General features: G+C 52.2%; 7 protein-coding genes across 7 annotated transcripts; 3 read left to right on the top strand and 4 right to left on the bottom strand.

The window, feature by feature from the left end:
* Positions 1 to 307: 307 nt before the first annotated feature.
* PHYSODRAFT_294399 (hypothetical protein) lies at positions 308 to 3,205 on the top strand (the record flags this gene model as incomplete). Its single annotated transcript, XM_009518068.1, has 6 exons — positions 308 to 533; positions 683 to 1,133; positions 1,189 to 1,956; positions 1,991 to 2,102; positions 2,142 to 2,841; positions 2,931 to 3,205. The coding sequence occupies 6 exons, from the start codon at positions 308 to 310 to the stop codon at positions 3,203 to 3,205; spliced, it is 2,532 nt and encodes an 843-aa protein (XP_009516363.1).
* A 2,176-nt stretch (positions 3,206 to 5,381) lies between these two features.
* Positions 5,382 to 6,298, bottom strand: PHYSODRAFT_246310 (hypothetical protein; the record flags this gene model as incomplete). Its single annotated transcript, XM_009518067.1, has 2 exons — positions 5,382 to 6,043; positions 6,100 to 6,298. The coding sequence occupies 2 exons, from the start codon at positions 6,296 to 6,298 to the stop codon at positions 5,382 to 5,384; spliced, it is 861 nt and encodes a 286-aa protein (XP_009516362.1).
* A 4,965-nt stretch (positions 6,299 to 11,263) lies between these two features.
* Positions 11,264 to 11,539, bottom strand: PHYSODRAFT_375074 (hypothetical protein; the record flags this gene model as incomplete). The annotated part of the gene is made up of 1 exon (XM_009518066.1): positions 11,264 to 11,539. A coding segment is annotated over one exon (276 nt), but the record flags the coding sequence as incomplete, so codon positions are not given.
* A 1,194-nt stretch (positions 11,540 to 12,733) lies between these two features.
* On the top strand, positions 12,734 to 12,898 carry PHYSODRAFT_466583 (hypothetical protein; the record flags this gene model as incomplete). Its single annotated transcript, XM_009518065.1, has 1 exon — positions 12,734 to 12,898. A coding segment is annotated over one exon (165 nt), but the record flags the coding sequence as incomplete, so codon positions are not given.
* Positions 12,899 to 13,930: 1,032 nt separating this feature from the next.
* PHYSODRAFT_469381 (hypothetical protein) lies at positions 13,931 to 14,466 on the bottom strand (the record flags this gene model as incomplete). Its single annotated transcript, XM_009518064.1, has 2 exons — positions 13,931 to 14,119; positions 14,236 to 14,466. Coding segments are annotated over 2 exons (420 nt in total), but the record flags the coding sequence as incomplete, so codon positions are not given.
* Positions 14,467 to 19,681: 5,215 nt separating this feature from the next.
* On the top strand, positions 19,682 to 22,442 carry PHYSODRAFT_309644 (hypothetical protein; the record flags this gene model as incomplete). The annotated part of the gene is made up of 5 exons (XM_009518063.1): positions 19,682 to 19,969; positions 20,120 to 20,557; positions 20,592 to 21,263; positions 21,290 to 22,342; positions 22,404 to 22,442. 5 exons carry the CDS (start codon positions 19,682 to 19,684, stop codon positions 22,440 to 22,442), a joined length of 2,490 nt encoding a protein of 829 aa, XP_009516358.1.
* Positions 22,443 to 24,273: 1,831 nt separating this feature from the next.
* On the bottom strand, positions 24,274 to 25,254 carry PHYSODRAFT_294394 (hypothetical protein; the record flags this gene model as incomplete). Its single annotated transcript, XM_009518062.1, has 1 exon — positions 24,274 to 25,254. One exon carries the CDS (start codon positions 25,252 to 25,254, stop codon positions 24,274 to 24,276), a length of 981 nt encoding a protein of 326 aa, XP_009516357.1.
* Positions 25,255 to 25,323: the final 69 nt, after the last annotated feature.

Genomic DNA, 25,323 nt, shown 5'->3' with positions numbered 1-25,323 from the left:
GATGCGACGAATGGGAACCTGCGCACGTATCTAGCTCCCTCGGACAGCAACCAGCGCCAGATGTGGCCATTGCTGTACCAGGTGGCGCTCGGGCCGGATTATATCCACAAAAAAGGAGCAATCTGAAGCTAAACAACATCTTGGTGAGCGCTGATGGACACACAATGCTCGCCGATTTCGGTCTGAGTTCGGTGCGGACGTGCTCCACATTGTCGAAGACTGCATCGAGTGAGTCGGTGTCAGGAGGCGTGCGCCCGAGTGCTTGAAAAAGCGGGCTACGTTTGCGTTCGACGTGTACTCGTTTGCGATGTGCATGATCGAAGCAGCTATTGGCGAGCCGCCGTTCGCGTTCTTAGACGATGCTAGTGTCCGTGAGAATCTAATAAGTGGGGAGATCCAGGAAAAGCCAGATGAGATTAATGCTGATGTATGGGAGCTAGTGGTGTCAATGACTACTTTCGACCCATCAAAACGGGTTCCGCTGAAGCACGTACTGGAGAAGTTGGAAGTGCTTGCTCAAGACGAGCATGACGGTAAAGCTCAAGCTGGGGAGAATCGCAGAGGCGAGAGTGCTACTCTCCAACTACAGCAGTCACATTTGCGTCTTAGCCAGCTCGACTTGACAACCCAAGCGAAATCGTTAATCTGGACAGTTGTGCACTCGGACGGCTCATTGGATTAGTTCAGAACGATTCAACGACAGTCTTACCTACCGCTGTGAAGTTGCTCTGTATGCTGGCAGAAGACAACGATGGGATCCAGCAAGCTATCGTGGATAGTGGAGTTATCGTCAAGCAGCTTTCGTCGGAGTCAAGCCAAGAACGATCAAATGCCTTGGTGGTTTTATGCGGACTTGCAAAGCATAATGAAGCTGTGGGCCAAGCGATTGCAAACACCGGTGCTTTTACGAAGTTTGTGCAACAGCTATCGTCTCCAACAAACGTGAACAACTCGGAGGCAGTGTCAATTTTGACAAAGCTCACAAAAAGCAGTCCGACTATCCAGCAAATGGTTGCGAACTGCGGCGTCAACACTCAAGTCATACAATGGATTCAGAACGACGAAAGCGATCTGATCTTCGAATGGTCTGGACTGTTGTCTCACCTCGCTGAAAATAATGAACCCGCCACTCAGTCGGTGATGAACAGCGGGCTCATTACTGGCCATGTGAATCAACTTGATACGCAGACGAATGACCGGAAGTGGGCGCATTGAAAGCGTTGCGTCAACTCGCAAGGAACAACGACTCTTTTTGTTTTGCGATGGTGGCCAACAGTGCGATTGGTCGGCTATTGCGCGTGTACCAAGTGTGGGGATCTACGATGCTGTGGACTTGCTGCGCGAGATTGGACGAAACAACCACATTTACCATCGCAGTATCGAAAATGATACCACCGCTATGCACTTTGTTCTGTGTCTAGTAGAAGCTACCGATAGCGAGATGGCCAACGGATTGGAGATATTGTGCTGCCTCTGTCAACAGAATGAAAATGCGAAGTCTGTTCTCGCCTTATCGGGTGTAATTCTTCATCTCGTGTCGCTGCTGAAGTCTACCACCAAATCAACCATAAGGCAAAATGCAACGAAGTTGTTGGGTGTACTTGGCGACGAGTATAAAGCGGCAATAGTGAGCGGGGGTGGTATTGACCACCTTGTAAACATCGTTTGGACTGGAAACGATGATGAGCAGTCAGATGCAGTGTGTACGTTGTCGAGTCTGGCACATGACAGTGATATGGTCAAGCAAGCTATCGCTAGCAGCAAGACCGTCTCGGATCTCATCGTCCTTCTTAGAACTGAAGCCACTTCGCTCCGACTTAGACCCCTTCGAGCATTACAAATACTGCTGGAAGACAACATTGACGTCCAGAAAAAGGTCGCGGATAGTGGAGTGAACAGGTACCTCACCGAGATGTTGCATAACGAAGAGCTGAGGGAAACGGCCTTGAGGGGATTGTGTGTGTTTGCAAAAAAACAATGATTTCTATAGAACACGCATTGTGGCTGAAGGCGCTGTCGATTTTTTTATCGATCAACTTCGTGATGAAACAAATCTGGACTTGATCAATTGGCGCTCGTTGCCTTTTATGCCTTCTGGTCCGGTGAGTCAATCTTTGTCGCCTACGCTTGGTCTGATGCAGTTGGTCGAAATTGGCGGGATGGTTAGGGATGCGATCGTTAACAGTGAAGCGATTGCACTCGTCGTAAATCAACTCCAGCTTGGAAGATCGATTGACAACAACGTTCGTCTTTTGAGATGCCTAGCAGAAGGTAAAGACTCGATCAAGCAAGCAGTTGCGGATAGAGGAGCGGTGCAGGCGGTTGTAACACAGCTTCGATTCGCGGAAGATGTGTCCGATCCAAGTAGGTGGTTGGGGTATCTTGCAGACGACAACCTTGCATTCCTACGAGCAATGGTCAGGAGTGGAGTTGTTCAAGCGTTTGTTGACTTTATCGGCAGGACGAATGGCGGTTACCTGACAGTCTGGAAGCTGCTTGAATTGGCGGAGCAGAGTTCTTTGATAATGGAGGAGGTGGTCAACAGCAGAGCCATTGAGCAGCTGAGTACGCGGGTCACATGTTCGGACGCATTGCAGGAGTTGAACCAAATTGTTGCTGATCCCATGGGAATTCAACACGGGATACTCACGAGAATAATGACATATTGCATCAACAAAATTCGGAATGGAACAGGAGTAGCGAATGCGTCTGGAGCGAAAATGTTGCCGTCTTATGTTCGAAGCGAGGTTCAGAAGAAAGCGCTTGTGGATGGCAACGCTTTGTCGCTTATCTCATATCTATGCTGGTCGAACAATTCATACTCGGATGAGAGGCTCGAAGGTATGAGCGCACTAAAACGGCTGAGTAGAAATGATGCTGCTGTGGTGACCTGGGTGGTAAGCAGTGGCGCTTTAGCCAAGTTCTTCCAGCTTGTGAAATCGACCGAGACGAGGAGGAACTAGTCTATTTTCTGTGTCTTCTCTCTTCTGGCAGTAATGACTCGATCAAGCAAGTGATCGCATGCGTTGGGATTGTTGAAGTTCTTGTCGACAAGCTTCGGTCCGGGTCAGGTGAACAACCGGGACACGCTTCGAGGCTGCTATACCAATTAGCCCAAACTAACGAGCCAGCTAAAGCGGAGATTGGACGTGAAGTGAGCGTCCAACACCAGAACATTGGTCCCACAGTACTGTTGCCGGAGTAGACACTCTACTGTGAAGACCACCATTGAGTAAGGCACCGCCCCGTTATATGCAGAGGGAACCAGCACCGACAGAGTAGACCGTCTAGCCAATTCAATAATTTACAGGAAAATGATCGCCAGTAGTGGAGCCCCCCCTCGTTCACGCGGTGATTAACAATGGCGCCAGTAAATGAGGAGGTAGAAGGGTCGAAGAAACTAATAGCTCTAAAAACATGCAAATGCCCGCTAGTTTTCTTTGTTCACGTCTCGACTTACGACCTTCAGTAACGAATTGCGCCTTCGTTTAGTACTGCGGCCATTGTCTTCGCGAAGTTTGTGCAACGCAGACTCAAACGTCCGCTTTCGCGCTCATGACTCCTTCGTCCGAAGCTAGCCCCTCGGCTGAGTATATCGTTTTTGTGTTGGGGGCTTCACACGTCGAGTTTGCCTAAAACAAATGTAGCCTGTGCTTTCGTTTCGTTGCTCCCAGTTTAAAGGAGCTCGACACGTGGTGGAATCGCCGTGCAGTTGCAGAGCGCGCATTACTACTCGAGGTCAATGAAGACAGCACACGCACCGCGCCATCCGTTACCATCTCGTTTTCCTCATGGAGAAGCGCTACAACAGGAGGAATTGCTCCCGCATTTAATACCGCCTGTCTGCGTTCACCATTGACCAGCAAGTTCTCCAAGATGCAAATTGCATGCTCCTTCTGCCGATTGTTCCCCGTACGCAGTAACGCAACAACAGTGTCAAGAACTCCAGCGCTCGCTATGGCGTTATGATGCGCTTGATACCACGAGCCATTGTCCAACAGATACGCCGCCCACTGTTTTGACTATCATTTCCTGATTGGTGAACTACACAAAACATCCATATTTCGCGGTATTGATAGATGACTGCGAAGTTGTAATCACCAAATCATCAATATATAGCCAAACAGAGCATTTTCCCTCTCACTTATGCACAGGTCAGGTAATGGGGAACCGTATCCCACTCAAGAAAAATGGGTAATCGCTACAACCAACAAAGGTGTACTTGGAGTGCTGACTTACTTTGTATGTCAGTGCTAAAGCAGTTCTATAACCGTAGAAGCAGCTTCACTTCTTCGCTTTGTTTGTCAGCTTTACGATATCTGCCCTACAGCTCGCCCATTTCTATAGAGTGTTGTTGCCGAGGCAACGGCCTACACCGACGGCTTTTATCAATCCGGAACGCTGAAGCAATGCCGAAATTGCTTCGTTTTACCGTTCCTAGAAAAAGTTTGAGCCTACCGCGGTTATTCTAAGTCGCAGCAGGTATATTGATGCTGCTCTAGAGGTGGCCGCACCGGTAGCGGCACTCGGGCTTCGCGTACTATAGAAATCGCCTCGTACACGGAGACTGTCAAAGCAGCCGAAGAGGATCTCTATACGCACAAATAAGGCGTTATGGTCGGATTGACTAGTTGATGACACGCGTACGAGCCAGACCTCCGTCGTTCCCGGCGATGCCGAAGTATACGTCGTGCTTAAGTTGGTTAGTAGTAGGATACTCTCGTCATCTTAGTTTAGTTATTGGGAGAGGTCATTGTGGGATATACGCACGATCAAGGTTATTTACGCACTACTCCATGCCCTTGCTTCCAATCCGGCATTTACGTGGCGCGAAATACACTGCAACACTGTCGCTGCCAAAACCAGCTACACCGTACAGTTGTTATAAGGCTGCAAATAAATATTTCTTCGTGTTAGAAGTCTCGGCAGACATAGTCTACTTCCGGTTATTCTTACTCTGTATATTCGGCACCTAAACTCGAGGAAATAGCAGCAATAGCCCTTGGAGAGTTATTTAGGCGCCATTCCATCCATGGGTTTTATCATTTACTGGTTTATTGTGTGTATGGGCGTTTAGAAGCTATTCTATGAGTTCGTGGGAGCTCTTGACAGCCGCATACGCCGTACTCTCCCCTTCAAGGTCGCTGTTGTGTTTGCTTGAAAGTAGGCACTCGCGCAAATCCCGGCTTATGCACAACCCATCTCTGATGAGAGCTCTATATCCGTGTTTTTGTTCATTTCTGATTTTTACCTCTCTTGCATATACTTTTGCCGACGAAAATAAACTTGATTAAAGTATAGCAATCTCGTTTCGAGCCAAATGCTATTGTTAATCGAGCTATGTCGTATTATACGACATTGAGATTCGGCAAAGTCGTAACTTACGACGTCGGGAACCAAGGGGTTAACCGGATGAGAAACACCCCGAGGTCTCCGTTGACTGCATCTTCATACGCAATAAACGGCGGCGAGCTCACGTGAGACGCACCGAACATCTTGATGACATTCAGGAGGTTGAGCTGGTACCAAATGTTCATCTCCTTTTCGATCTTGAGCTGCGCGCGTTGGTCGATCGCCTGGTCCTTCACGAGGAAGCGCTTTACGACCACTTTTGTGCCGGGGCCCCAGTACAGATCCATAGGATCCGCTGGTGAATGGCTTGGGTTCAACCTCCACTTCACTGGACATGGTGGCAGGGGGGCCTCCGGTGTCTTGGACGCGAGAGCGATGGTCGCTTGGATCGACTTCATCAACAGGATGATCCTCTCGTCGTGTCTCGCAGCTCGCTGCTCCATCTCGAACTTCGGTGTCAACAGAGCCTCTCTCTGGACCCGTGGGTCCTGCATGTCGCGTAGAACCGCGGCATTATCTCTAGCGGTGGCGGCTATCACCTCTTTCATCGAGCTCACGTCGTCGTCCCATTCGTCTCTCCAGGAACTTTTGCTGCTGATACCGCAGAGCTCAAACACCTTCGTCACGTCTTGATTGATCTGGAGTAGGTCGTTCACAATGGTCCAGTACTCTACCACTCGGTAGACGATACCTATGCATCGGTAGCGGTGTATGTAGCGGAAGAACCGCGAGGTTTCGGCGACGAACTTGTCCAGAGCGTGCGATGGTGGAAGTCTCCATTCTTCTCCCGCTTCAGGGGCTCGTCGCATATCTCTACTAGGCGTCTATGGAGGTGTTCGCACACGCTCGTGGTCTCTTCCACGTCACGACAAAGCGAGCGGACGCGGGGCAAGACATCGCTGATGCGACCGGCTTCGGGAACGACAAGATCAGCGATCTTGGGCATTGCGAGCTGAGCTGGTGCCAGCGAAGGTGGGGAGGGTTTTGGTGGAAACTCGGAAGTTTCAAAAATGATGAACAGGAAGACAACTAGCAGGAAACACCCATGAGGGCTGTGACGTTTACCGGTTGGTTGGTTTCTGGGATCAACCGAAAATGGTCGTTACAAGTAGGAGTGCACAAATTCTGGGAACATGCAGCGCTAACCACCATGCTTCTGCGCCCTCAACATGCATGGTATGCACCGCTTGTAGTGAAGGAATCGCAGATATTTGCCCACCGGTGCTAAACTACACCATTGCAGCGTCTTATACTGGAAGTCAGAAGGTAAACGCAAAACGTGTGCTACGTCTAGTATCCCCCCCCACACCACCTCACCCAATCTCACCAAAAATCTCACCAAAAACGACCTAGCGCGAGGTAAACGGCCCACTTTCCCTCCGTTTATGAAGATCCGTATCTGGTTTGGAGTTTCATTTAACGGGACGTTGTTGATGAGACGATGTGAAGCGAAGGTCATTCTCTAAAGATCACAAAGGAGTTTGCGGTGGGTTGAAACAGCCCTCCGGCCGACTTCTCTTGATAGACGTGTTGCGATTGTACACTTCGCAGTCTAGTTGTGTGTCTCCGTATCGAGGCACGTGCTTGCTGTGAAGTTGTTGCCGATAGTATGCAATTGTGGTACACGTGGTGGAATACTGGGATCGGATTGGCGGAGCCCCAAGATTTGACACTTCTGATTGGCTGAGAGAAAGGCAAGTTGAAGTTGCCTTTCTGGATACGATCTGCAACATCTACTTTTTGATCCCAAGCCTCTAAAACTTGGAAGTAGAAGGTGTGCGTTGGTACGATTCATGTTTAAGTATCGGAGACTAGGATATGATAGTTAGTTTGGCCTAATCATTCTAATTCACTTTCGGATTTCCTTCCTAACCAACACTCGACTACCAAGCCTTGCCCGCATAATATCAAGTGGTGATGAGCCCAAGCTACGCAGACACCGTGAAGCTCGTGGAAGACAACTACTTCCACTGGGAGTTTAACTTGCGGATGAAGCTGTCGCGCAAGGGACTGCTGGCTCACATCGTCAAGCCAGAGTTCGACCAGCTGAGTGACCGCTCAACGGTACAATGGAAGACCGACGATCTGAAGGCCCATGGTGTGATCGCTGGGGACGTGAGTCTCACATACCAAGTCTACATCCGTGGAGCGACAACCGCTGCTGAATCGTGGCGCCTGTTTGAGGAGCAGTTCAACCGGAACACTATCAAGAATCGGCTCGTCGTGACCAAGAAGTTGCACAACTTCAAGATGGAGCCCGGGACACGGTTCGCGACGCATGTGGACCGGTTCGAGGAACTGGTGCTACAAATGGAGACGATTGGTGAAGCTCTGGACGAGACTCGCCAACTCGTGCTGCTGCAGGGCGGTTTGACGGACGAGTATCGGATGATCAGTACGTTACTCGAGAACACGCCGAACATGACGTTGGCGTACGCGATTCAAGCTCTGTCTGCTGTTGAAGTCTCGGAGGATTCGACATCGATTCGGGAGAAGGCATTCGCAACGAAGAAGGAGTTCCGCAAGCGCGGGTTCTCCGGGAAGTGCTTCTACTGCAAGAAGCTCGGGCACAAGGAACAAGAGTGCCGCAAGAAGAAGTAGGCCTTGAGCTCCTTGCCTGTGTACTCGCCCCCATTGTCCGAACGCAGGCGCTTGATCGTCTTGCCCGTTGCGTTCTCCATTTCTGCCTTGAGGATCTTGAACTTCGACAGCACCTCCGATTTCGCCTTCTTGAAGTACACCGTCACGTGTCTCGAGTAGTCATCGATGAAGGTCACTGCGTACGTGCAGCCTCCAGGCGACTTGGTCTGCATCGGACTCATGACGTCTGTGTGCACCAAGTCGAGTACACTTGCGCTCTTGACCAAGTTGTCAGGGTGACGTGGGAAGTCATCAGCGCGTATCTTCCCCATGCAACATCCAGCGCACACGTTATCCGTCGACACGTCTCCTGCGTACCTCATCGGCCACGCCCAACAGCTGCTCGTAGCACTTGCACGGGATGTGGCCGAGACGGGCGTGCACGACGGCCCATGGCTCCTTACGAGATGTCGTCGCCGCACGACACATCTCGTCCCCCACTGTCTTCAGCTTGTAGACATTTCCACAGCGCTTGGTCTCCATCACCGTCACGTCGCCAAAGCGGAAGACACCTTTATCCTTGCTGAACTGAGCGTCGACGTCCTTCTCGGCCAGCTTCGACACCGAGATGAGGCTCCCATCAACTTCCGGGATGTACATAACATCCGACAACGTGACAGACGTCCCGTCCATCAACTTCAATCCGACGGTGCCCTTTGCAACTGCGTCGATCTTCGTGCCGTCCGCGATCGTGATGCGGACCGGCGTCTTCAGCTCCTTCGTGGACACGAACTTGTCCCGGACGCTGGTCATGTGCGAGCTGTCACCGAGTCCACAAGCCACTCCGACTTCGCCATTGCACCCGTAGCCGTAAACGCGAAGTCCGACACCTCCTGCGCGACTTGTCCACGTCCCTCATCGGCCTCGACCGCAGTGGCATCAAGCATGAGAAGACGGTGCCGTACACGCCTCAGCAGAATGGGCTGGCTGAGCGCATGAACCGAAGCTTGGTGGAGATGGCGCGCTGCATGCTCTGCCATGAAGGAATCGACAAGAAGTGGTGGGCGGAATCCGTCAACACGGCTGCGTGGATCATGGATCGGATCCCGAATTCGGTAACCGCCACGAGATCGTGCACCGAGCCAAGCCTCAACTTAAGAACATGAAGCTGTTTGGTGCACTCGGGTATGCTCACATCGCCGACGAGAAGCGTCGGAAGCTGGATGCGAAGGCGTTCAAGTGACGATTCCTGGGGTACGAAGATGTTGTGTAGCGATACCGCGTTCTTAACGTGGCGACGGGAAAGGTGCAAATCGTGCGCAGTGTGAAGTTCATGGAGACGACTGAACCTGACCACCTGATGTCACGCCTGGAGATCGACGACGAGGAAGAACCGATTGCCACGGACCCAAGGTCGGAACGAGTACCTGCACTGGTGCCTGTTCGCGACGTTTTGACTGAAGTTGAAGTTGGCGGCCCGACTATGTCACCGAATGACGTGACGACAGGTGGAGCAATCGTTCCGTACACTACCCATCCGATGATTACTCGGTCGCGTGCTCGTCATATTGAAGAGACCAACGATCCTGAGGAGCCCGGAGCTCACAAGAAGCAAGTCGTTGCGCCATCCGAGATCAGGACGAAGCGCCAGAAGGTGGACCAAGGTCGCACCAAGTCGGACGACAACCAGCTTGCCATCAACGGAGGAATGCTGATGGCTGCAACGGAAGAGGCGCCAAGGTCGTACCAAGAGGCCATTACGAGTGAGGATCGTGCCCAATAGAAGGCAACGATCGCAAGTGAACTCAAGTCGCTGATGGCGAACAAGACATTGAGGTTGGTGCCCAAGCCAACACCAGCACGCGATTGGATGCCGCTGGGTGTTCGCGTTAAAGCGCGATGAGACGGGGAGAGTCGTTCGGTACAAGGCTCGTCTCGTTGCCAAGGGCTACTCGCAGCGACATGGGATCGACTACGAGGATACCTACTCGCCGGTGGTGTACCTGAACTCTATCCGTGCGAAACTCGCGAAGTGTTGCGCCGACGGAATGGAGTTTGATCAATGTGACATCGACACCGCGTTTTTGTATGGAAAGCTCGGAGAGGAGATCTGTTAGAAGGTGAAGTTAGAACTGGCCGTCTGTGTCTTGATACGCAAAATGGAGAGTGAGATTAGAAAGCTACAACTACCTCCGTCTGAACTGGTCGGCGCTCTCGCCTGATCGTAGAATCTGCAGATCCTACATATCTTCGTTTTAACACTCCTCCTCGCCGACGATTTCAGCGCGTTTCCTACAACTTCAATGTAGCCCGACTCGAGTCCGCAGCTCGAGCATTCTCGGCGCACTCACCGCCTTTGCCAGCACGTCAGCTGGCATTTCCTTGTCTCCAAATACTCGACCTGCAGCACGCCGCGCTGCACGTAGTCCCCGACAAACTTGATACGCACGTCAATGTGCTTCGCCTTGCCTGACGTCTGCGCTCCTTCAAGCTGCTTCAGCGCGGCTTGATTGTCCACGCGTAGCATCATCGGCACATCCAGCATCACCTTCATCTCCTCCAGAAGCCCCCGCAATCCAAGCAATTCCTGCGCCACCACGGACGCGGCGGTGTACTCAGCTTCCATCGTGGAAAGTGAGACACCGTCCTACTTTTTGCAGACCCAGCTGATGGCCATACCGTCGACAGTTACGAGTCCTCCGGTGGTCGACTTCCTGTCGGCCTTGTCAGCAGCATAGTCTGCATCACTGTATCCAACCACGCGCAGCGGCTGGTCCACACCACCATCGCCTCTTATGCGCAGCTTCAGCGACTTCGTTCCAGCTAGATAGCGCAGGATGCGCTTAACTAACTTCCAATCTGAGACTGTTAGTGCATGCGGCCTTCGCGTCGCCTTGTGAGCGGCAAACGCAATGTCCGGCCTGGTGCAGCGACTGATCCAGAGCAAACCTCCGACTAGAGACTGGAAATCCTTCACTGTCACATCCCCAACTCCTCCGGCGACGGGCAGCAGATCCGTCGACGCATCGTGAGCTTCGTTCCAGTCTTCGGCAATAGGTACGCGCACTGCATGCGCTTTTTCCAACCCGTACGCCTGCAGCAACACATCGATGGTTACCTCCTGATCCAGGTCGTACCCGTTTTCATCGCTGTCGCCGATCCTCATGCCAAGGAACTAGCGAGCGCATCCCAAGTCCTTGATCTCCAGCGACTTCAGCTCTTCAAAGAAAACATCCACCGCATGCTGCTGTGTTCCCGTCACGAGTAGGGCATCTACGTAGACCCCCACGACAATTAGCACCCCCGCTTTGTATCTGTTGTACACGCACATGTCTACGAGGCTCTGGTGGAAGCCAATCTCCACGAGCTTCAAGAGCAGCAGCTTGCTCCTGAGTCGACCGGCTTGTTTCAGCCCGTACAGCGCCTTCTTGAGCTCTAGCACTACCTCAGCGTCAGTCTCCACGACGCGTTCCTTCAAGATCTCCTCGGGGATCTTAATTACTTGCGGCACACGGATGTAAATCCGCAATTCTTCTTCCTTGTCCGCCTTCACGTAGGCATCGGGCACGTCCCCGTGCTTGGCGGGCACGCCCCATTTCCTGGCAAGTACCAGTATCAGCTTTACGCTCGTCATATCGATGACAGCAGCGAATGTAATTGACGCCGAATTCCTGCTCGTTGCCGCAGGCTACAAGTCGAGCCTTGAGTCACTCAATCAACCCTTCTGCGTCCAGCTTCGTCTTGAAGACCCACTTCGAGTGCAAGGCGCGCACGCCCTTCGACTATCGCACCGCCTCCCAAACTCCGTTCGCCTCCAGCTCAATGATCTCCTTCACGATGGCCTTTAACCAGGCAGCTTTGAGTCGGCTGCGCATGGCCTCGTTATAGTTCCTGGGGTCGCGCTCCAGCACGTTATTCACAACATTTCCTGCAGTCCTATCCTGCTGCTCGGCCTTGGCCGATTCAGATCCTGCAGCTCTCGCAACTGAGCGAGTCGCATGCTTCTCCCTCGTCCAAATTTCTTCTTCCTGGAGCTCTTCTTGCGCCCCTTCCCGCGGCCTTTCGTGCCGCTCTCCTTGCCAGTGCTGCTTTGGTCCACAGCTCCGCTGCCCTGTTCTCCAGACTCCTCCTCAGCCTCAGCTTCGCCTTCGTCCTGGTACAGTCTCTGCACTTGCAAGTTCTGTGTCTTGTTCAGGGTTTCGATGTTCCGCACGTGCTCCGACGTCATTACCTTCTTGTCCTTGGGCAAGTACACTTTGTATCCCTTTACCTCCTCGCCGATGCCGATGATCATGCCTTGCTGGTCCCTCTGCGAGAAGTACTTGTTGCTGGGGTCTCTGTAGACCGTACACGGCGACCCGAAGACCACTATCTTGCCGAGCTGAGGTGTCTGCTTCGTCAGCACCTTCAGTGGCGACGCACGTCCTGGGTTTGCGTTTGTCGGGGCTCGATTGAGTATATAGGCCGCGTACCGCACTGCATCTCCCCAAAAGCTCAAAGGAAGCCCACATGCAAACACCATACAGCGTGCCATGTTCATCACGGTGCGATGCATGCGCTCTGCTTTCCCGTTGCTGGCGTGATTGTTGGCTTCGCTCCGCTGCCTCGCAACACCAGTGGTCTTACAGAACAGGTCTGCATTCTGGTATTCCCCGCCCGAATCCATCCTCCGCGAATTTTACAGTCAAATTCCTTCTCGAAGAACACCAAGAAGTGTTCAAACTTCTTTGAGGCCTGGTCATTTGTCCTCGCCTAGAACACCCTCACGTAGTTGCTCTTGTGATCAACAAAGTTGATCAAGTACCGGTTTCCCAGCCGATCTCTAGGCGTCATCGGCCCTTTCAGGTCCGAGCATATCACACCACCAATGCGGTCTATGGGCGAGTGTGCACCATTGTCCTTCTGCGGTTGCCTCCCTTTGCTCTGTTTGCATCCTGCGCAAGTCAGGCAGTTCACGCGCTTGTGATCTGTGAGCGCGATACCAGCGCTCGGGCCCCGTGCAAGCCGCTCCACCGAGTCGTAGTTCAAATGACCCAGCCGCTTGTGGAATTCCACGAGCGTTCCTTGCTACACGTCCGGGGACACCTCGTCGCCCCCGTGAGCCTCTCCCTCCAGCGCAGCCATAACGACCTCGGCCGGCGGCCAGCACCTTCTTCCGGAGGTCGACGTCGAACACCACTCGCCCTCCGTCCTTGGCCGCTAAGACACGCTGTCCACCTCGGTGTGCCAGCGTATACCCCATCATGTCCAGAGTGCCGTAAGACAGCAAGTTGTGCGCTAAGTTCGCCGCGTAGTACACGTTCGTGAGCTTCAGAGTCTGCTCCTTTCCGCACGCCTTGACGCGCAACGTGAGCGTGCCCTTCGTCGTGATGTTGAGCGGGTCTCCGTTCGGCTGCGTGCACGAGTCCACGTGCGGCACTAAATCCTCGAGCCATGATTGGTCGTTCACTAAGTGGCGACTGGAGCCACTGTCCAATATCCAATCTCTGCCAGGCTCAATGGAGGCATCACTCACTGCAACTGTGAGGTCTGGCTGGCCTCGTTCTCCCTTATCCAGGCATGCAGCCCTCAAGTGTCCAACCTGTCCGCACTTATGACACCGGCGACTTTCCTTCCTTCCACGCTCACTAACGGCCCCGACGAGCTCCTGGCCGAGGTTCTTCTTCTTCGCCTCGATCTCCCATGCTTGAGCAAAGTGGACGAGTTCCTCAGCGTGTGCCAAGTAGTCCGTACGCGCGCTGTCGACCTTGGCCATGAGCACCATCCACAGGTCCGCCGAGGCATACTGCACAACGTTGTTCAGCACCAAATAGTCCGCGCCTCCACCGGTCGCCTCTGACACTGCCACCAAATACATGTAGTGCTCTGGCCACGTCCTCTTCGGGTCCTTCGGAGCCGTGAACAGCTGCATCGCCTGCGCGGGCGTTACGTTGGTCTTAAAGGTCTCAAGCATCTTTCCCATGACGTACTGCAGCGTCGGCATCTGGTACCACCACGTCTCCACCTGCCGGTTGTAGTATCTCTCAGCTGTCCCCGTCAGGTAATTCCCGAGCGAGTCGATCTTGACGAACTCCGTCCACGTGAACCCGCAGGCTGGCTGCGCGAGCAGTATCTGCCTCTCGAAGCGCTTGTCACACTCCAGGAATCCGGATCCGAGCCCCACGTAGCGCTCCTTGGCGTTGAAGGCCTGATGGCCAGTTTCTTTTGGCGCGCGTCGAGGTAGCCGATGCCGTCCTGTCCATGTCCGCCTTGGCCTTGTCCATGACCGGCTTGACCTTGGCGTGGTGGGTGAACTGGAGGTACGCCATGGGCTGCTCCTGCTTGCTGTGCTTGCTGCGCAGCGTAGAGGTGCTGCAGCCGGGAAAGTGGCACCTCGTGATCTTGCTGTTGTGCTGTAAAGTACTGGTGAACCGGCTCCACTCTTCGCGGCGGCGTCATCATCGGCGGTGGCCTTGGCGATCCCGCCAGTGAGTCGATGTGCATGCGCGCGTCCATCCCCATGCGTGAGGCGAACGGGCTTGCGGGGGGAGTCATGAACGTGTCGACCCTCAAATCGTTCTTCTTCGCCACCAGCGTCTTTTCCAGCTTGGCGTTCGACTCCTACAGCTTATCCATCCGCGTGGCCATGGCGCGCAGCTGCGCCATTATCTCCATGTCTTGCCCGCCACCCTTGCCCCCCACCGCCAGCGTTCTTGGCGTCGGGAGCGACACCGCTGCCCCTTTCGCGAGCTGCAGCGTGGCTCTCCAATTCATCGCCGTCGTCCATCCCGATCTTGGCTTGAGCGACGTTAGGCGCCGGCACGGGCGTCTTCTGCCCGAGCTCGCGGCTTCAGAGGCTGCGTCCATTTGGGCTCAAAACCTGTTAGAAGGTGAAGTTAGAACTGGCCGTCTGTGTCTTGATACGCAAAATGGAGAGTGAGGTTAGAAAGCTACAGCTACCTCGGTCGGCGCTCTCGCCTGATTGTAGAATCTGCAGATCCTACAGATCTTTTTTTCAACAAGATCTACATGGTGTTGCCTGAAGGACTTCGAGAACTCCTGGATTTGGCTGAAGCTCAAGGTGAAGATGACATCGTCTGCCGGCTACTGCAGAGTTTGTATGGACTCAAGCAAGTGTCTCGCGTATGGAACGGGACGATCGACGCGCATCTCAAGAGCATGGGATTTCGAGCTGCCGATGCCGACCCGTGTGCCTACACGAGAGGTGCTGGCGACGACGAGTGTGTTGTGTGTCTCTACGTCGATGACATGCAGATTGCATCTCGCCAGCGGGCCATCATTGACTCGGTGAAGGCAGGCATCCCGGACAAGTTTCGCATCAAGGACCTCGGACGCGCTCGATTCATCCTTGGCATCGAGATCGACTACGACATAGAGGCCAAGACGCTGGGCATCTGCCAGCGGGCGTACACCGCGTCAATCATCAAGAAGTTCGGCCAGGAGAATGCGAAGTCGTGTCTGACTCCACTTGACCCGAGAACCCCGGTGAGAAGCACTGGGATGCTGGTATCCGCGTGGTACGGTACCTGTTGAAGACCAAGAATCTCGAAATCGTTTACGATGGATTGCTTGGCACGGAGCTCGTCGCGTATTCGGACGCCGACTGGGCTGGCAACCACGACGACAGACGCTCTGTAAGCGGAATGATGCTGATGATGTGTGGTGCTCCCGTGGTTTGGCGCTCGACGTTTCAGAAGACGGTCGCACTGAGCTCGACTGAGGCGGAGTACATGGCTCTCAGCGAATGTGTGAAGAGAGTGGTGTGGATGCGACTTCTGCTCAAGCATTTGGGTGCGGAGCAGGCTGGACCTACGGTGATCTACGAGGCCGACCAAGGTGTCATGATGTGGGGAAGAATGTCGGCTACCAAGCTCGCACCAAGCACATCGACATCCATTGTCACTTCATCCGCGAGAAGATCACGAGTGGTGTTGTGGAGCTCGACTACGTTCAGTCCAAGAACCAGCTCGCTGATTTCCTGACCAAGGGACGCCCGAAGAAGAATCTACGCTATCTGCTCGAGCGCAGTAACATCACTGAGATGCTCGGGTAGACTGCGAATTGAATGGGGGTGTTGCGATTGTACACTTCGCAGTCTAGTTGTGTGTCTCCGTATCGAGGCACGTGCTTGCTGTGAAGTTGTTGCCGATAGTATGCAATTGTGGTACACGTGGTGGAATACTGGGATCGGATTGGCGGAGCCCCAAGATTTGACACTTCTGATTGGCTGAGAGAAAGGCAAGTTGAAGTTGCCTTTCTGGATACGATCTGCAACATTTACATTTTGATCTCCAGCCTATAAAACTTGGAAGTAGGAGGTGTGCGTTGGTACGATTCATGTTTAAGTATCGGAGACTAGGATATGATAGTTAGCTTGGCCTAACTCATTCTAATTCACTTTCGGATTTCCTTCCTAACCAACACTCGACTGCCAAGCCTCGCCCGCATAATATCAAGTAAACGTATACTTAGTACGACTTTTTCCGCTTTATTTACGAGGTGGGCTAGTGCGGTTAAAAGGCTCACGTCGTATTGGTTTCCAACGGACACGCGTTGGTTTTTCGGCATCAGGCAAAACTTCGCATTCCTCATTTTTCAAGGAAGCACCAACCACCGATTTAACCCCCCCAGCGCGAGAGGTTCTGGATGCGCCTATTTACCGAAACCCTATACATGTTATTGTTTTATCCCGTGCTGGGCACCTATAGTTTAGTCCATACTAATCCAATCGTGTATCTACCAAAGCCAGTCCATGCCCCTAGCCCTGACTTGGCATCTCTAGTCTAACGTGTATCAAGTTTTTTAACATGCCTACTCGATACAGCTTACTGGGCCTAACGTGTCCATACCGTGCAAAAACAGGGCAGTCGTGAGATAACTTTTTTGTCGAAATTTAGAGACACAAGTCAGATGGTGGCTAGCATGGCGAACATATATTGAAATCAAGTCAATAAAAGAGTCGGAAGAGCTGCAGCACAGATTATATTGCGTTTCATCGTACGCGCTTGCGTTGCTACGCGACGCTTCCGTCGAATGCGTTAGGGTCCGAACCGCGGTAGCTACCAGCCACCGCCTGCACTGATTCGTTCGCGAGCCTTCGCCTATGTTATTCCGCGAGGGTCACGGTGCCTTCCTCCCGTCGTTGCATCTCATCGATGCTGCTTCCTCGTTACAAAGGATGACTACATCGCTTGAAGCTTTAGCGTACATACATCACCAACCAAATGCTCTCTTGTTGTAACTACGTACCTAAGCGCCTATCATACTTGCTCAGGGGTGTTGTCACTCGCGACCGTAATCCATTACTACTGGCATCAAATGTGCGAAGGACTTAGCGCTGATCGCTTCCAATATGTTTTTGATGAAACGACTATATCGTGTATTATACACGATTGAATCTATAGTATATTGTATGAGACACGATACCAGAACTTAGCGATAGCGAGACAAACGGAGTTTGAACACTTCCACGTACTATTGAAAGCAGCTTTGTCGATTATCAATGTACGACTAGGGTAGATGGGAGCCTTCAACGTCGCATGTGCATGAAGAAAGCTTCCATGCTCAGCCCGTGGTGACACACCGCTCATAGTAGCGACAAATATACCCTTTAGAAACATCATCATATTTTCATCCGGAAATGCCACTTGTATATTATCAGCAAGGTTTTATCTAACTGCATATGAATTCGTGGTCCTTCTGTCGCTGTTACCGTGAGGATGCCGCTTCGTGAACCTTGGGAGTCGTCCCTTGACTTGAGTAGCTTCTGCCATGCTGCTTGGTGGTCCGTGTAGGAGGCGAGACGTACCCCACATTCATTCTAGAACGAGATGAGCCCACCAGCAAACAGAAAACTGGACACCCCTGTACCATACATGATAGTAGTTAGTAAAGCACATCCGTATCGTGTATGTACACGTTAAACGAACCCTGTCGCTCCGTTTCCGAGCCATTCGCGGTTCCTTGATGTATTTGCGGGTCTGTCTTGTGGCTCCTCCATGATCAGAACCTAAACGATTCCTCAACACACACACACAACGTCAGAATATCTGAAAGCGCATCTGCATCGTAGCAGATTGTACCCGATGGCCTGACTTCGACGGCGATACTCGATTCCAGGGCTTGGTCAATCTACACAGCCGTCTATTTGCTCTGGACGAAGCACCGGGGCATCAATCGCGAGGCACGCTGGACCTGCATAATCTAAGCATTCGGTACATACACGATAACGTTAGAATCATACCATGTACAATACAAGCTAGACGAATGTAACCTTGCATCGGATCCACGTCTGTGGTGCTTTCGTCGGCCCGCATACGGTCCCTTCTTCATCTTCGCTGCTATCAAACCATACAAGTTAGTTCGTACATCTCTAGAAACCTGAACAAACGTTAACAGTACATCAACAACGCACCTTACAGACTTTCTTAGGATCCAGCAATGGCATCCACACGCTCGCGGTGTGCCTCGTGGGCTTCGGTTGTTTGAGACGAAGGCGACTTCCGCGGGGTTCCTGGGTGCCCATTTGGCCTTGAAAGCTGGTATCGACACGGGGAAGATGGCCGGATGAGGTCTGTGCGGCCGCGGCGAATTTCCTAAAGTGAGCTCGAAACGAGTGGCGTACGAAAACGCCTGTAATCCCTAATACTGATTTGACGAACACCTCTAGCACCTTATTTTTAGGAAATACGAAGATCAAGTAATACGCACGGCTCTGCAGACTGATCGGGAAAGGATGGGACACAAACCTACCCTCAATTGACTTCAAGTTTGTATGCCCCCATTCAAAAATAGGTGGAAAAATCCTTAACGTGTATAATACAACTTAACACCTTGTCTCCGAACGTCGTAAGTTACGACATGTCTGTTTTTTTATGTCGTAAGTTACGACATTGAGCGCGTTATACTAGAAAAACGTATAGACACGATTTTGTCATACTTTAATCAAGTTTATTTCAAGCAACCGCAACCTATAAGGTGCGAGAGGTCTCTGCGACAAGTTCACAGAACCGGGTCAGAGGATGGCTTCAGGTGGGTAAAAGATTCCAGTTTGATCCAGAGCCTGGACAGTTTGGTCCAGAGTCCGGACAGTACGTCCGGAGTTGGACCAGACAGATATCCTTCAGTGAAGGATAAGTGAAGGACCTTCACCCAGCACACGAAATTGACTTTAGACACTTTTGGCGGCAGCTCAGGGTGACCGGCTAGACTTGGGGAAGCGCGCCGTGTAGCGCACGCCCGACAAGAACGCAGGCAAGCTCAAGAGGACACGGTGGGAACTGCAGCTTCCCCGCGAAGAAGGAAGCGATGGTGGACAAGGACAGCAATGACAGTGAGCGTGTAGGTTGCGTTTCAGTTAGTCAGTGGTCAGTTTCGTGTGGTTGAATAAAAGTTTGTTGAGCCACTGTACCTTCCTTCATGTGATTTATGATCAGGGCTGCAGAACAGTGCACCTCCTCAGCCATCTGTTGACAGCAAGTGGGGTCTGTTACGACATTGAGCGGCGATTGCTCTATGTCTATGTCGTATCACTCACAACATTGGCGAGAAAACCTGATGACAATTTATACACCTATCCCGATGAGAAACACATGGTCCATACAAATATCAAGTGAATCTGAAAGTCGTAACTTACGACATACACTTACGCGTCTGAGGCGAGTACCGTTCGGAGACAAGGTGTTAAGCTTTTTGTCTAACCGTGTCTGATACAGCTTCTCGCGCTGGGGGGTTAAGGACTTACCCATAAATGTCGTCTTCCTCGTCGAAGCACTCCCCAAGCGCTATACGCGCGGCGGAAGCAAACGAAGAGATTGCCAGGTTGCGCGAACAAATGCGCGCGATGGAAGCGGCAAGTGCAGCTCCGAGGATTCCGTCGGCAAGCTCTGTCCGAGCAGCGGAAGCAGAAGCAGAGATTGCCAGATTGCGCGCGCAACTACGCGCTAGGGATGCTGCAGACAGATCTCCTAGTGTTGTAACCGCTAGCCCCACTCCTGCTGACCAAGAAGTGGCAAGACTGCGGGAGCAAGTTCTGGCGGTAAAAGTCGCTCCAGATTCTGGCACGGAGACGGATACAAGTTCCGCACGACCGAAATCGGCAAGCTCTATTTGAGCCGATTTGGCGGAAGCTGCCTTACGGAAACAACTTCAAGGCGGATCTGGGGCCAGTCCAACATCGAGAAAAAAGGGAAGAAGCTCGCCACGTCGGAAATCTGCGAGTTCAATTCGGGCGGATGCTGCGCAAGCTGAAATCGCCAAACTTCGGAAGCAACTGGAGCAGCAGTCGGAGAAGAAAAAGGTGTGCTCTTTTTACCAAGGGAACGCTTGGTGTGCGTATGGCGATAGGTTAAGGTTTACCCACGACGATGATACCAAGCTTCTTCGCGAAAAATTGGCGGCTAAAGACCGGGAGCTGGCAGCAAAGGAGCGTGAGCTGAAGGATGCGCAGCGATTTAGCAAGATTCGCAGTGAAATGACGAAAAAGGTCGCCAAGGTCGAGAAAGAGATGCGGCACAAGTACGCAATGGCGAATACCCTGGAGCTCGTGATCGTCATGGATTGTACCGGATCGATGAGCCCATGGATCGAGCAGGCTAAGTCTTCAATTATCTCGATCATCGATGGTGTGAATGCCGACAACCCCAACGCTGATGTTCGAGTTGGTTTTTGTGACATATCGTGACTTTTGCGACGGCAACAAACGCCTACAGACCCACGAGTTGTCAGCGAACGTGGCCGCAGTGCGCACATCTATTTCAGGGCTTGGAGCTTTTGGTGGTGGTGATGGCCCTGAGGACATTCCCGGTGGGCTTGCTGCTGCGATGGAGATGTTCGGTCAAGCGGAAGCCAAGCGTCTTGTTCTCGTGGCTGATGCACCATGCCATTGTAGCAGGTTTCATGACACGACTGATGATATGACTTATCGACACCAGATTGAACAGAGTCCAGATATTTGTGCTCAGATGCGAGATCGAGCGAAACGCGGCATTGGTTTCACCTTCATTGAGATCCAGCCATCATTCACGGCCAAGATGGTGGCGATTCTACAGGAAGAATTCTACGCTACGAGAACCAGCGATGGATTTGACCGTGAATTTAGGAAGGTCACGCTGGCCACTTCAGGCGACGTCGTGCGCTTTGCAAGTGTTGTTCGATCATCTGCCAGCTCGTCGCTCTCCGCTAGCAAGGGGAGGAGTCTCATCGCAAGCTCCAAGATCGCCCTCGGTGTGTCGAGCTATCATCATTATGGACCCACTGGAAAACGAACAACTAATCTCTTCAAGGTGGAAGACGAGGAAGACGAAGAAGACGTGCTTCCCTTCCCAACGAAAGCGACTATTATTTCCCCGATATGAAGCCAATTGATTGGAGTGAAGTCAACCACTCGCCCGAAATTGCTGCCGTGCGCCACTCGCTTCATTTCAGGCCCAACGAGCGTGTTGACTGGAAGAAGCTGGACTTAAAGCACACCCAGCAGGAAACCAAGATCCGAGTGCTTCGCACTTGCTTCGCAAAGGGCGCAATGCGAACCGGACACACCATGTACGACTGCAACATGGAGAAAAAATTGGTAGCGAAGGTGTACTTTGGAAAGACCGCTAGCATTGCTGGGACGTCCGCCCGATCCCTGCAAAACGATGTGGAAATGCAGATCGTAGCTAAGCATCTAGCAACCGAGTTCTCGCTGTCGGAAGACGTTGAGGATGCAGTGGACTTCATATTTACGTGCTGGTACGAGATCAAAGATCCACTTCGCGCTGGTTTGACCGCTTCGATGGCGATGTTTACTGCTGAGCCGTACATCGATGGGGACTACAAAAAGTACAACAATAGCAACGGGTGGACTAGTGATGAAGGATTGAATCTGTCGGAGACTGCCCAAGCTTTCAGCCATTTCACGTGGCAGAAGACGTATGGACAGCTGATGGTCGTGGATCTTCAAGGGGTGGGCTGCATTTTCACGGATCCGCAGATACACTCAAAGCAAAAGGAAATGTTTGGATGTGGTAATCTATCAGACGCCGGAATGGCAGCTTTCTTTGTCACTCACGAGTGCAATGCGGTGTGCAGTGCCCTTCAGCTTCTCCCTGCTAAGCGCACGGAGTCGGGTTCAAAGGTTGTCGGTGCTTCGGACGTGGCCGCCAGCTGTGACGAGGCAAAACCAAAAGCTATGAACAAGGTGGTGAACAAGTCCATGACCTGCAGTTGTCCATTGTGTGCCAGTATCATCACTGTGCTACACAGCGCCTTTATTGAAGCGCATCGAAAGGGGCGTGAAGTCTACTGTGAGCCATGTGTGGTTAGAATCGAGCAAAAAGGCAAACGCCACTGCAGCATCTGCAAAACGGAATACGAATTTTCACCGTACTGGTACGCAATGAAGGGCATGGAGCCGCCATCAAGTTGTGGAGTAACGCCCTCGCAGAAATCTCGCGAATGCGATCTCGCACAAACTTGGCGCGTCTGGATAGCGGTCGCGCCGAGCAAATTATTCCCGGTGGTTGGAGTAGCGTATCTTCGAAATACAGGCCCAAGTCTTCGCAGGCTTCGGAGTTGGGGGGGGGGGGGTTGTGTTGACGCTTGTTCCTTGTCGTAGGGCGTCGAGCCTTGGGCGTGCGGCGTTATCGGGCCGGCGTTTTCTCGGCGTTCCCGTCGGGCGTGCGGCGTTATCAGGCCGGCGTTTCTTGTGTGGCGTTATCGGGCCTACACGGGGGGGGTCTTGTGCACGGCGGTTATCAGGCCGGTGCGGTCTTTCGCCTAGGCAGCGCGTTATCGGGCGCCCACCTAAACGGTATACGTTTTACGTGCCTTTGTTCCAGCACGGGTCTGTGGGGGTGAGCACCCGAACCAGCAAACGACGGGGGGCCACGATATCGAGGCGGCTCTACTTGCCGGCGCTTGGTGGTTCCCCTGGATCCTCGGAGAAGACGGGAGGTCTTTGTGGTTCAGAGAAATTTCGGGACTAAGTCCTTACCCTATCCTATGTCCTTGCTACTGGCTACTCTGTACTACTGCTTGCTAAGCCTACCGTTCTGCGCCTATCCTTACTTCTGTCGTGCTTGCACTACCGTGCTTCAACCTGCTTACGTGGCGCAATCAAGATCTTACCTCGGCGCGTTTTGGTTGGCGGGGGTTAGGGCACGTTTTGCTCGGCGGGGTTTAGGGTCGGCGCGTTTTGCAGAACCGGGCGCGCTGGTCGACCCGTCGGATGATTACGCGTCGCACTGGATTCTGGCACCGTGTCTCACGGTCCATCACCCACGCCGACTTTCCCGTCGAGCTTGGCCCTGCGTCGCGCCCATCCATCCGCGTAGCGTTCCATCAGCCGCGTCGAGGTCCATCACTCGTGCCCTGGCGCCTTCTTCCTCCGGCGCCCGGTGCGCCCACTTCTTCTGCGGGGTACTACACCACAAAGTTGTAGGGACTGAAAAGCAAAAGCTGCTGCCAAGTCGAAGGCCAAGTCGATGGCAATGGCATCGATGGCCAAATCCGATACTGAATCGAAGTAAGCAGACGGGTGAGGTGGGGGGGGATGAAATGAAACGAATGAATACAGAATGACCATTCGGCTACTGATTCTACTATTTTTCGTAATTGCGCAGGAGGGCAAATCTCACCACACTTTGCACTAAGCAAAGTATAACACAAAGTAAAGCAGTGACGATTGGTACTCCACATAGGATAATACGCTTGCCAAGCCGCTTGAGTCCTGTGAGTCGAATTGAGAACTGATTGATTGAATGAAGTTACTCCTGGCATCTTCTAGCAGCTAGACTACTCATGTAGCTCCTTGAAGGCACCGTGTGTACCCAAAGCAAGGGTTCAAACGAACCCAGAACGAAACTCAGATGAAGTCAACCCTTACGCCAGGGAGGACAGGCGCTAGTGTCGACAGGGTGCAGAAGGAGTTGTCACGCTGCACTAAAACGGTTGTCTAACATGGTCGGTACAGTTGGGGAGCGCCACACGACGATGCGACTGGTGCTCCACAACGCAACCCTCAAAGTGGCTCGTAAAACAGTTTAGTGGGTGCCGATGTCACCTTGGTTCCACCGCAGCTGACTCCGTGGTAGACCTGTTTAGTGCAGTGCACGAAAGTCCCTACAAATGCACTAAATTTCTTCGCGCGGGAGCTGGCACTTAGCGTTTTTATTCAATTTGGACACTGGGCAACCTTGCGTTTGATAATGATGCCAACAGAACTGCAATCCCTAGCGCAGGAGCCATCCCCGATCTTTTGGAACTACTTGGAACTGGAACAGCTGAGCTGCGAGACCATGCAATTTGAGCCTTGGCTAATCTGATTATTAGCACGGCGTAGCTAGCCAGCATTTTCTTTTTTTACGACTCAAGCCACGGTCCCGCTGTTTGCAAGCCTTCTAAAGGAGGATCTGCTGCTGAGAAGACGCACCCCGCACGACTTCTGACCAACTCGACGGTGGATGGAGGTGTGCATGACATGTTGACAAGTGCGGTTAATTGCATAGTATCTTGTTCAGTCCAATGCGTACTTTGACTTGTTTCCTTTGGGAAAAACATTCTGCAAACATTTCCTTTTGGTGTACGCCTGGTGCACTTAAAGCATGACCGGCAATGGTACCAGTGGTGAGCTTGATACTCGATTAGTGCCCTACTCACCAATAAATTGGAAATTGCTCGATGGTCATCTGGTAGCGGTAATGGTTGAGGTTTAGCGATATGATATTTTATCGCAGTGTCACCGAAATCTTCAATATCCAACGAGTTTGCCAAGGCATATGCGGTGAGTTGCCCTCGGATTATTTCGTTTTCTCCAAAGTTTCGTCGACAACCAGTGCACTTTGCTGTAATTGGACGTTCTTGGTTTTTCCGCGGACGTTGAAACGCGTCCATCGAAAGAGGCATCGGTGTAAGTTTACTTTCATGGCATGATGGGCATACTTCGGTATTGGCGGGGAAATTAGAGCTCGCAATTGATTCAACATACTCTAGGAGCCTCTTTTTCACGTCATCCAGTTGGCATGATTGATAATATTCTTTTACCGTTGCAGGCATTCCTTCCACCCGTATCAACATATACCCATGCAGGTTTCCAGTTGAACCTTGGGTTTCTGTCGCTGCGTAAAAGGCCTCTGTAACACCAAAAAGACCTCCTCCTGGTTTTGAACAGTGTTTATCTCTGTCCCAATTAAGTATTACGTCAATGACAATTTCCATAACGTAATTATAATATTGAGAGCAGGCAGCAGGATTACTCGTTGCAATCATACCAAGTTTTGCCGTGGTGTATTTTAGGCACTCCTGCATCACGTGTTGGTTTTCCTCCAGTAAATGGTCAGGCATATCTCCTGCCAAGTTTGCCACACGGTATGCTGAACTGCAGCTGGGAGATATCGTAAAAAAATATGGCCG

This window comes from Phytophthora sojae (genome assembly GCF_000149755.1).
Source record: "Phytophthora sojae unplaced genomic scaffold PHYSOscaffold_1, whole genome shotgun sequence".
Taxonomy (NCBI): Eukaryota; Oomycota; class Peronosporomycetes; order Peronosporales; family Peronosporaceae; genus Phytophthora; species Phytophthora sojae.
This window is presented reverse-complemented; position numbering and strand designations above follow the sequence as displayed.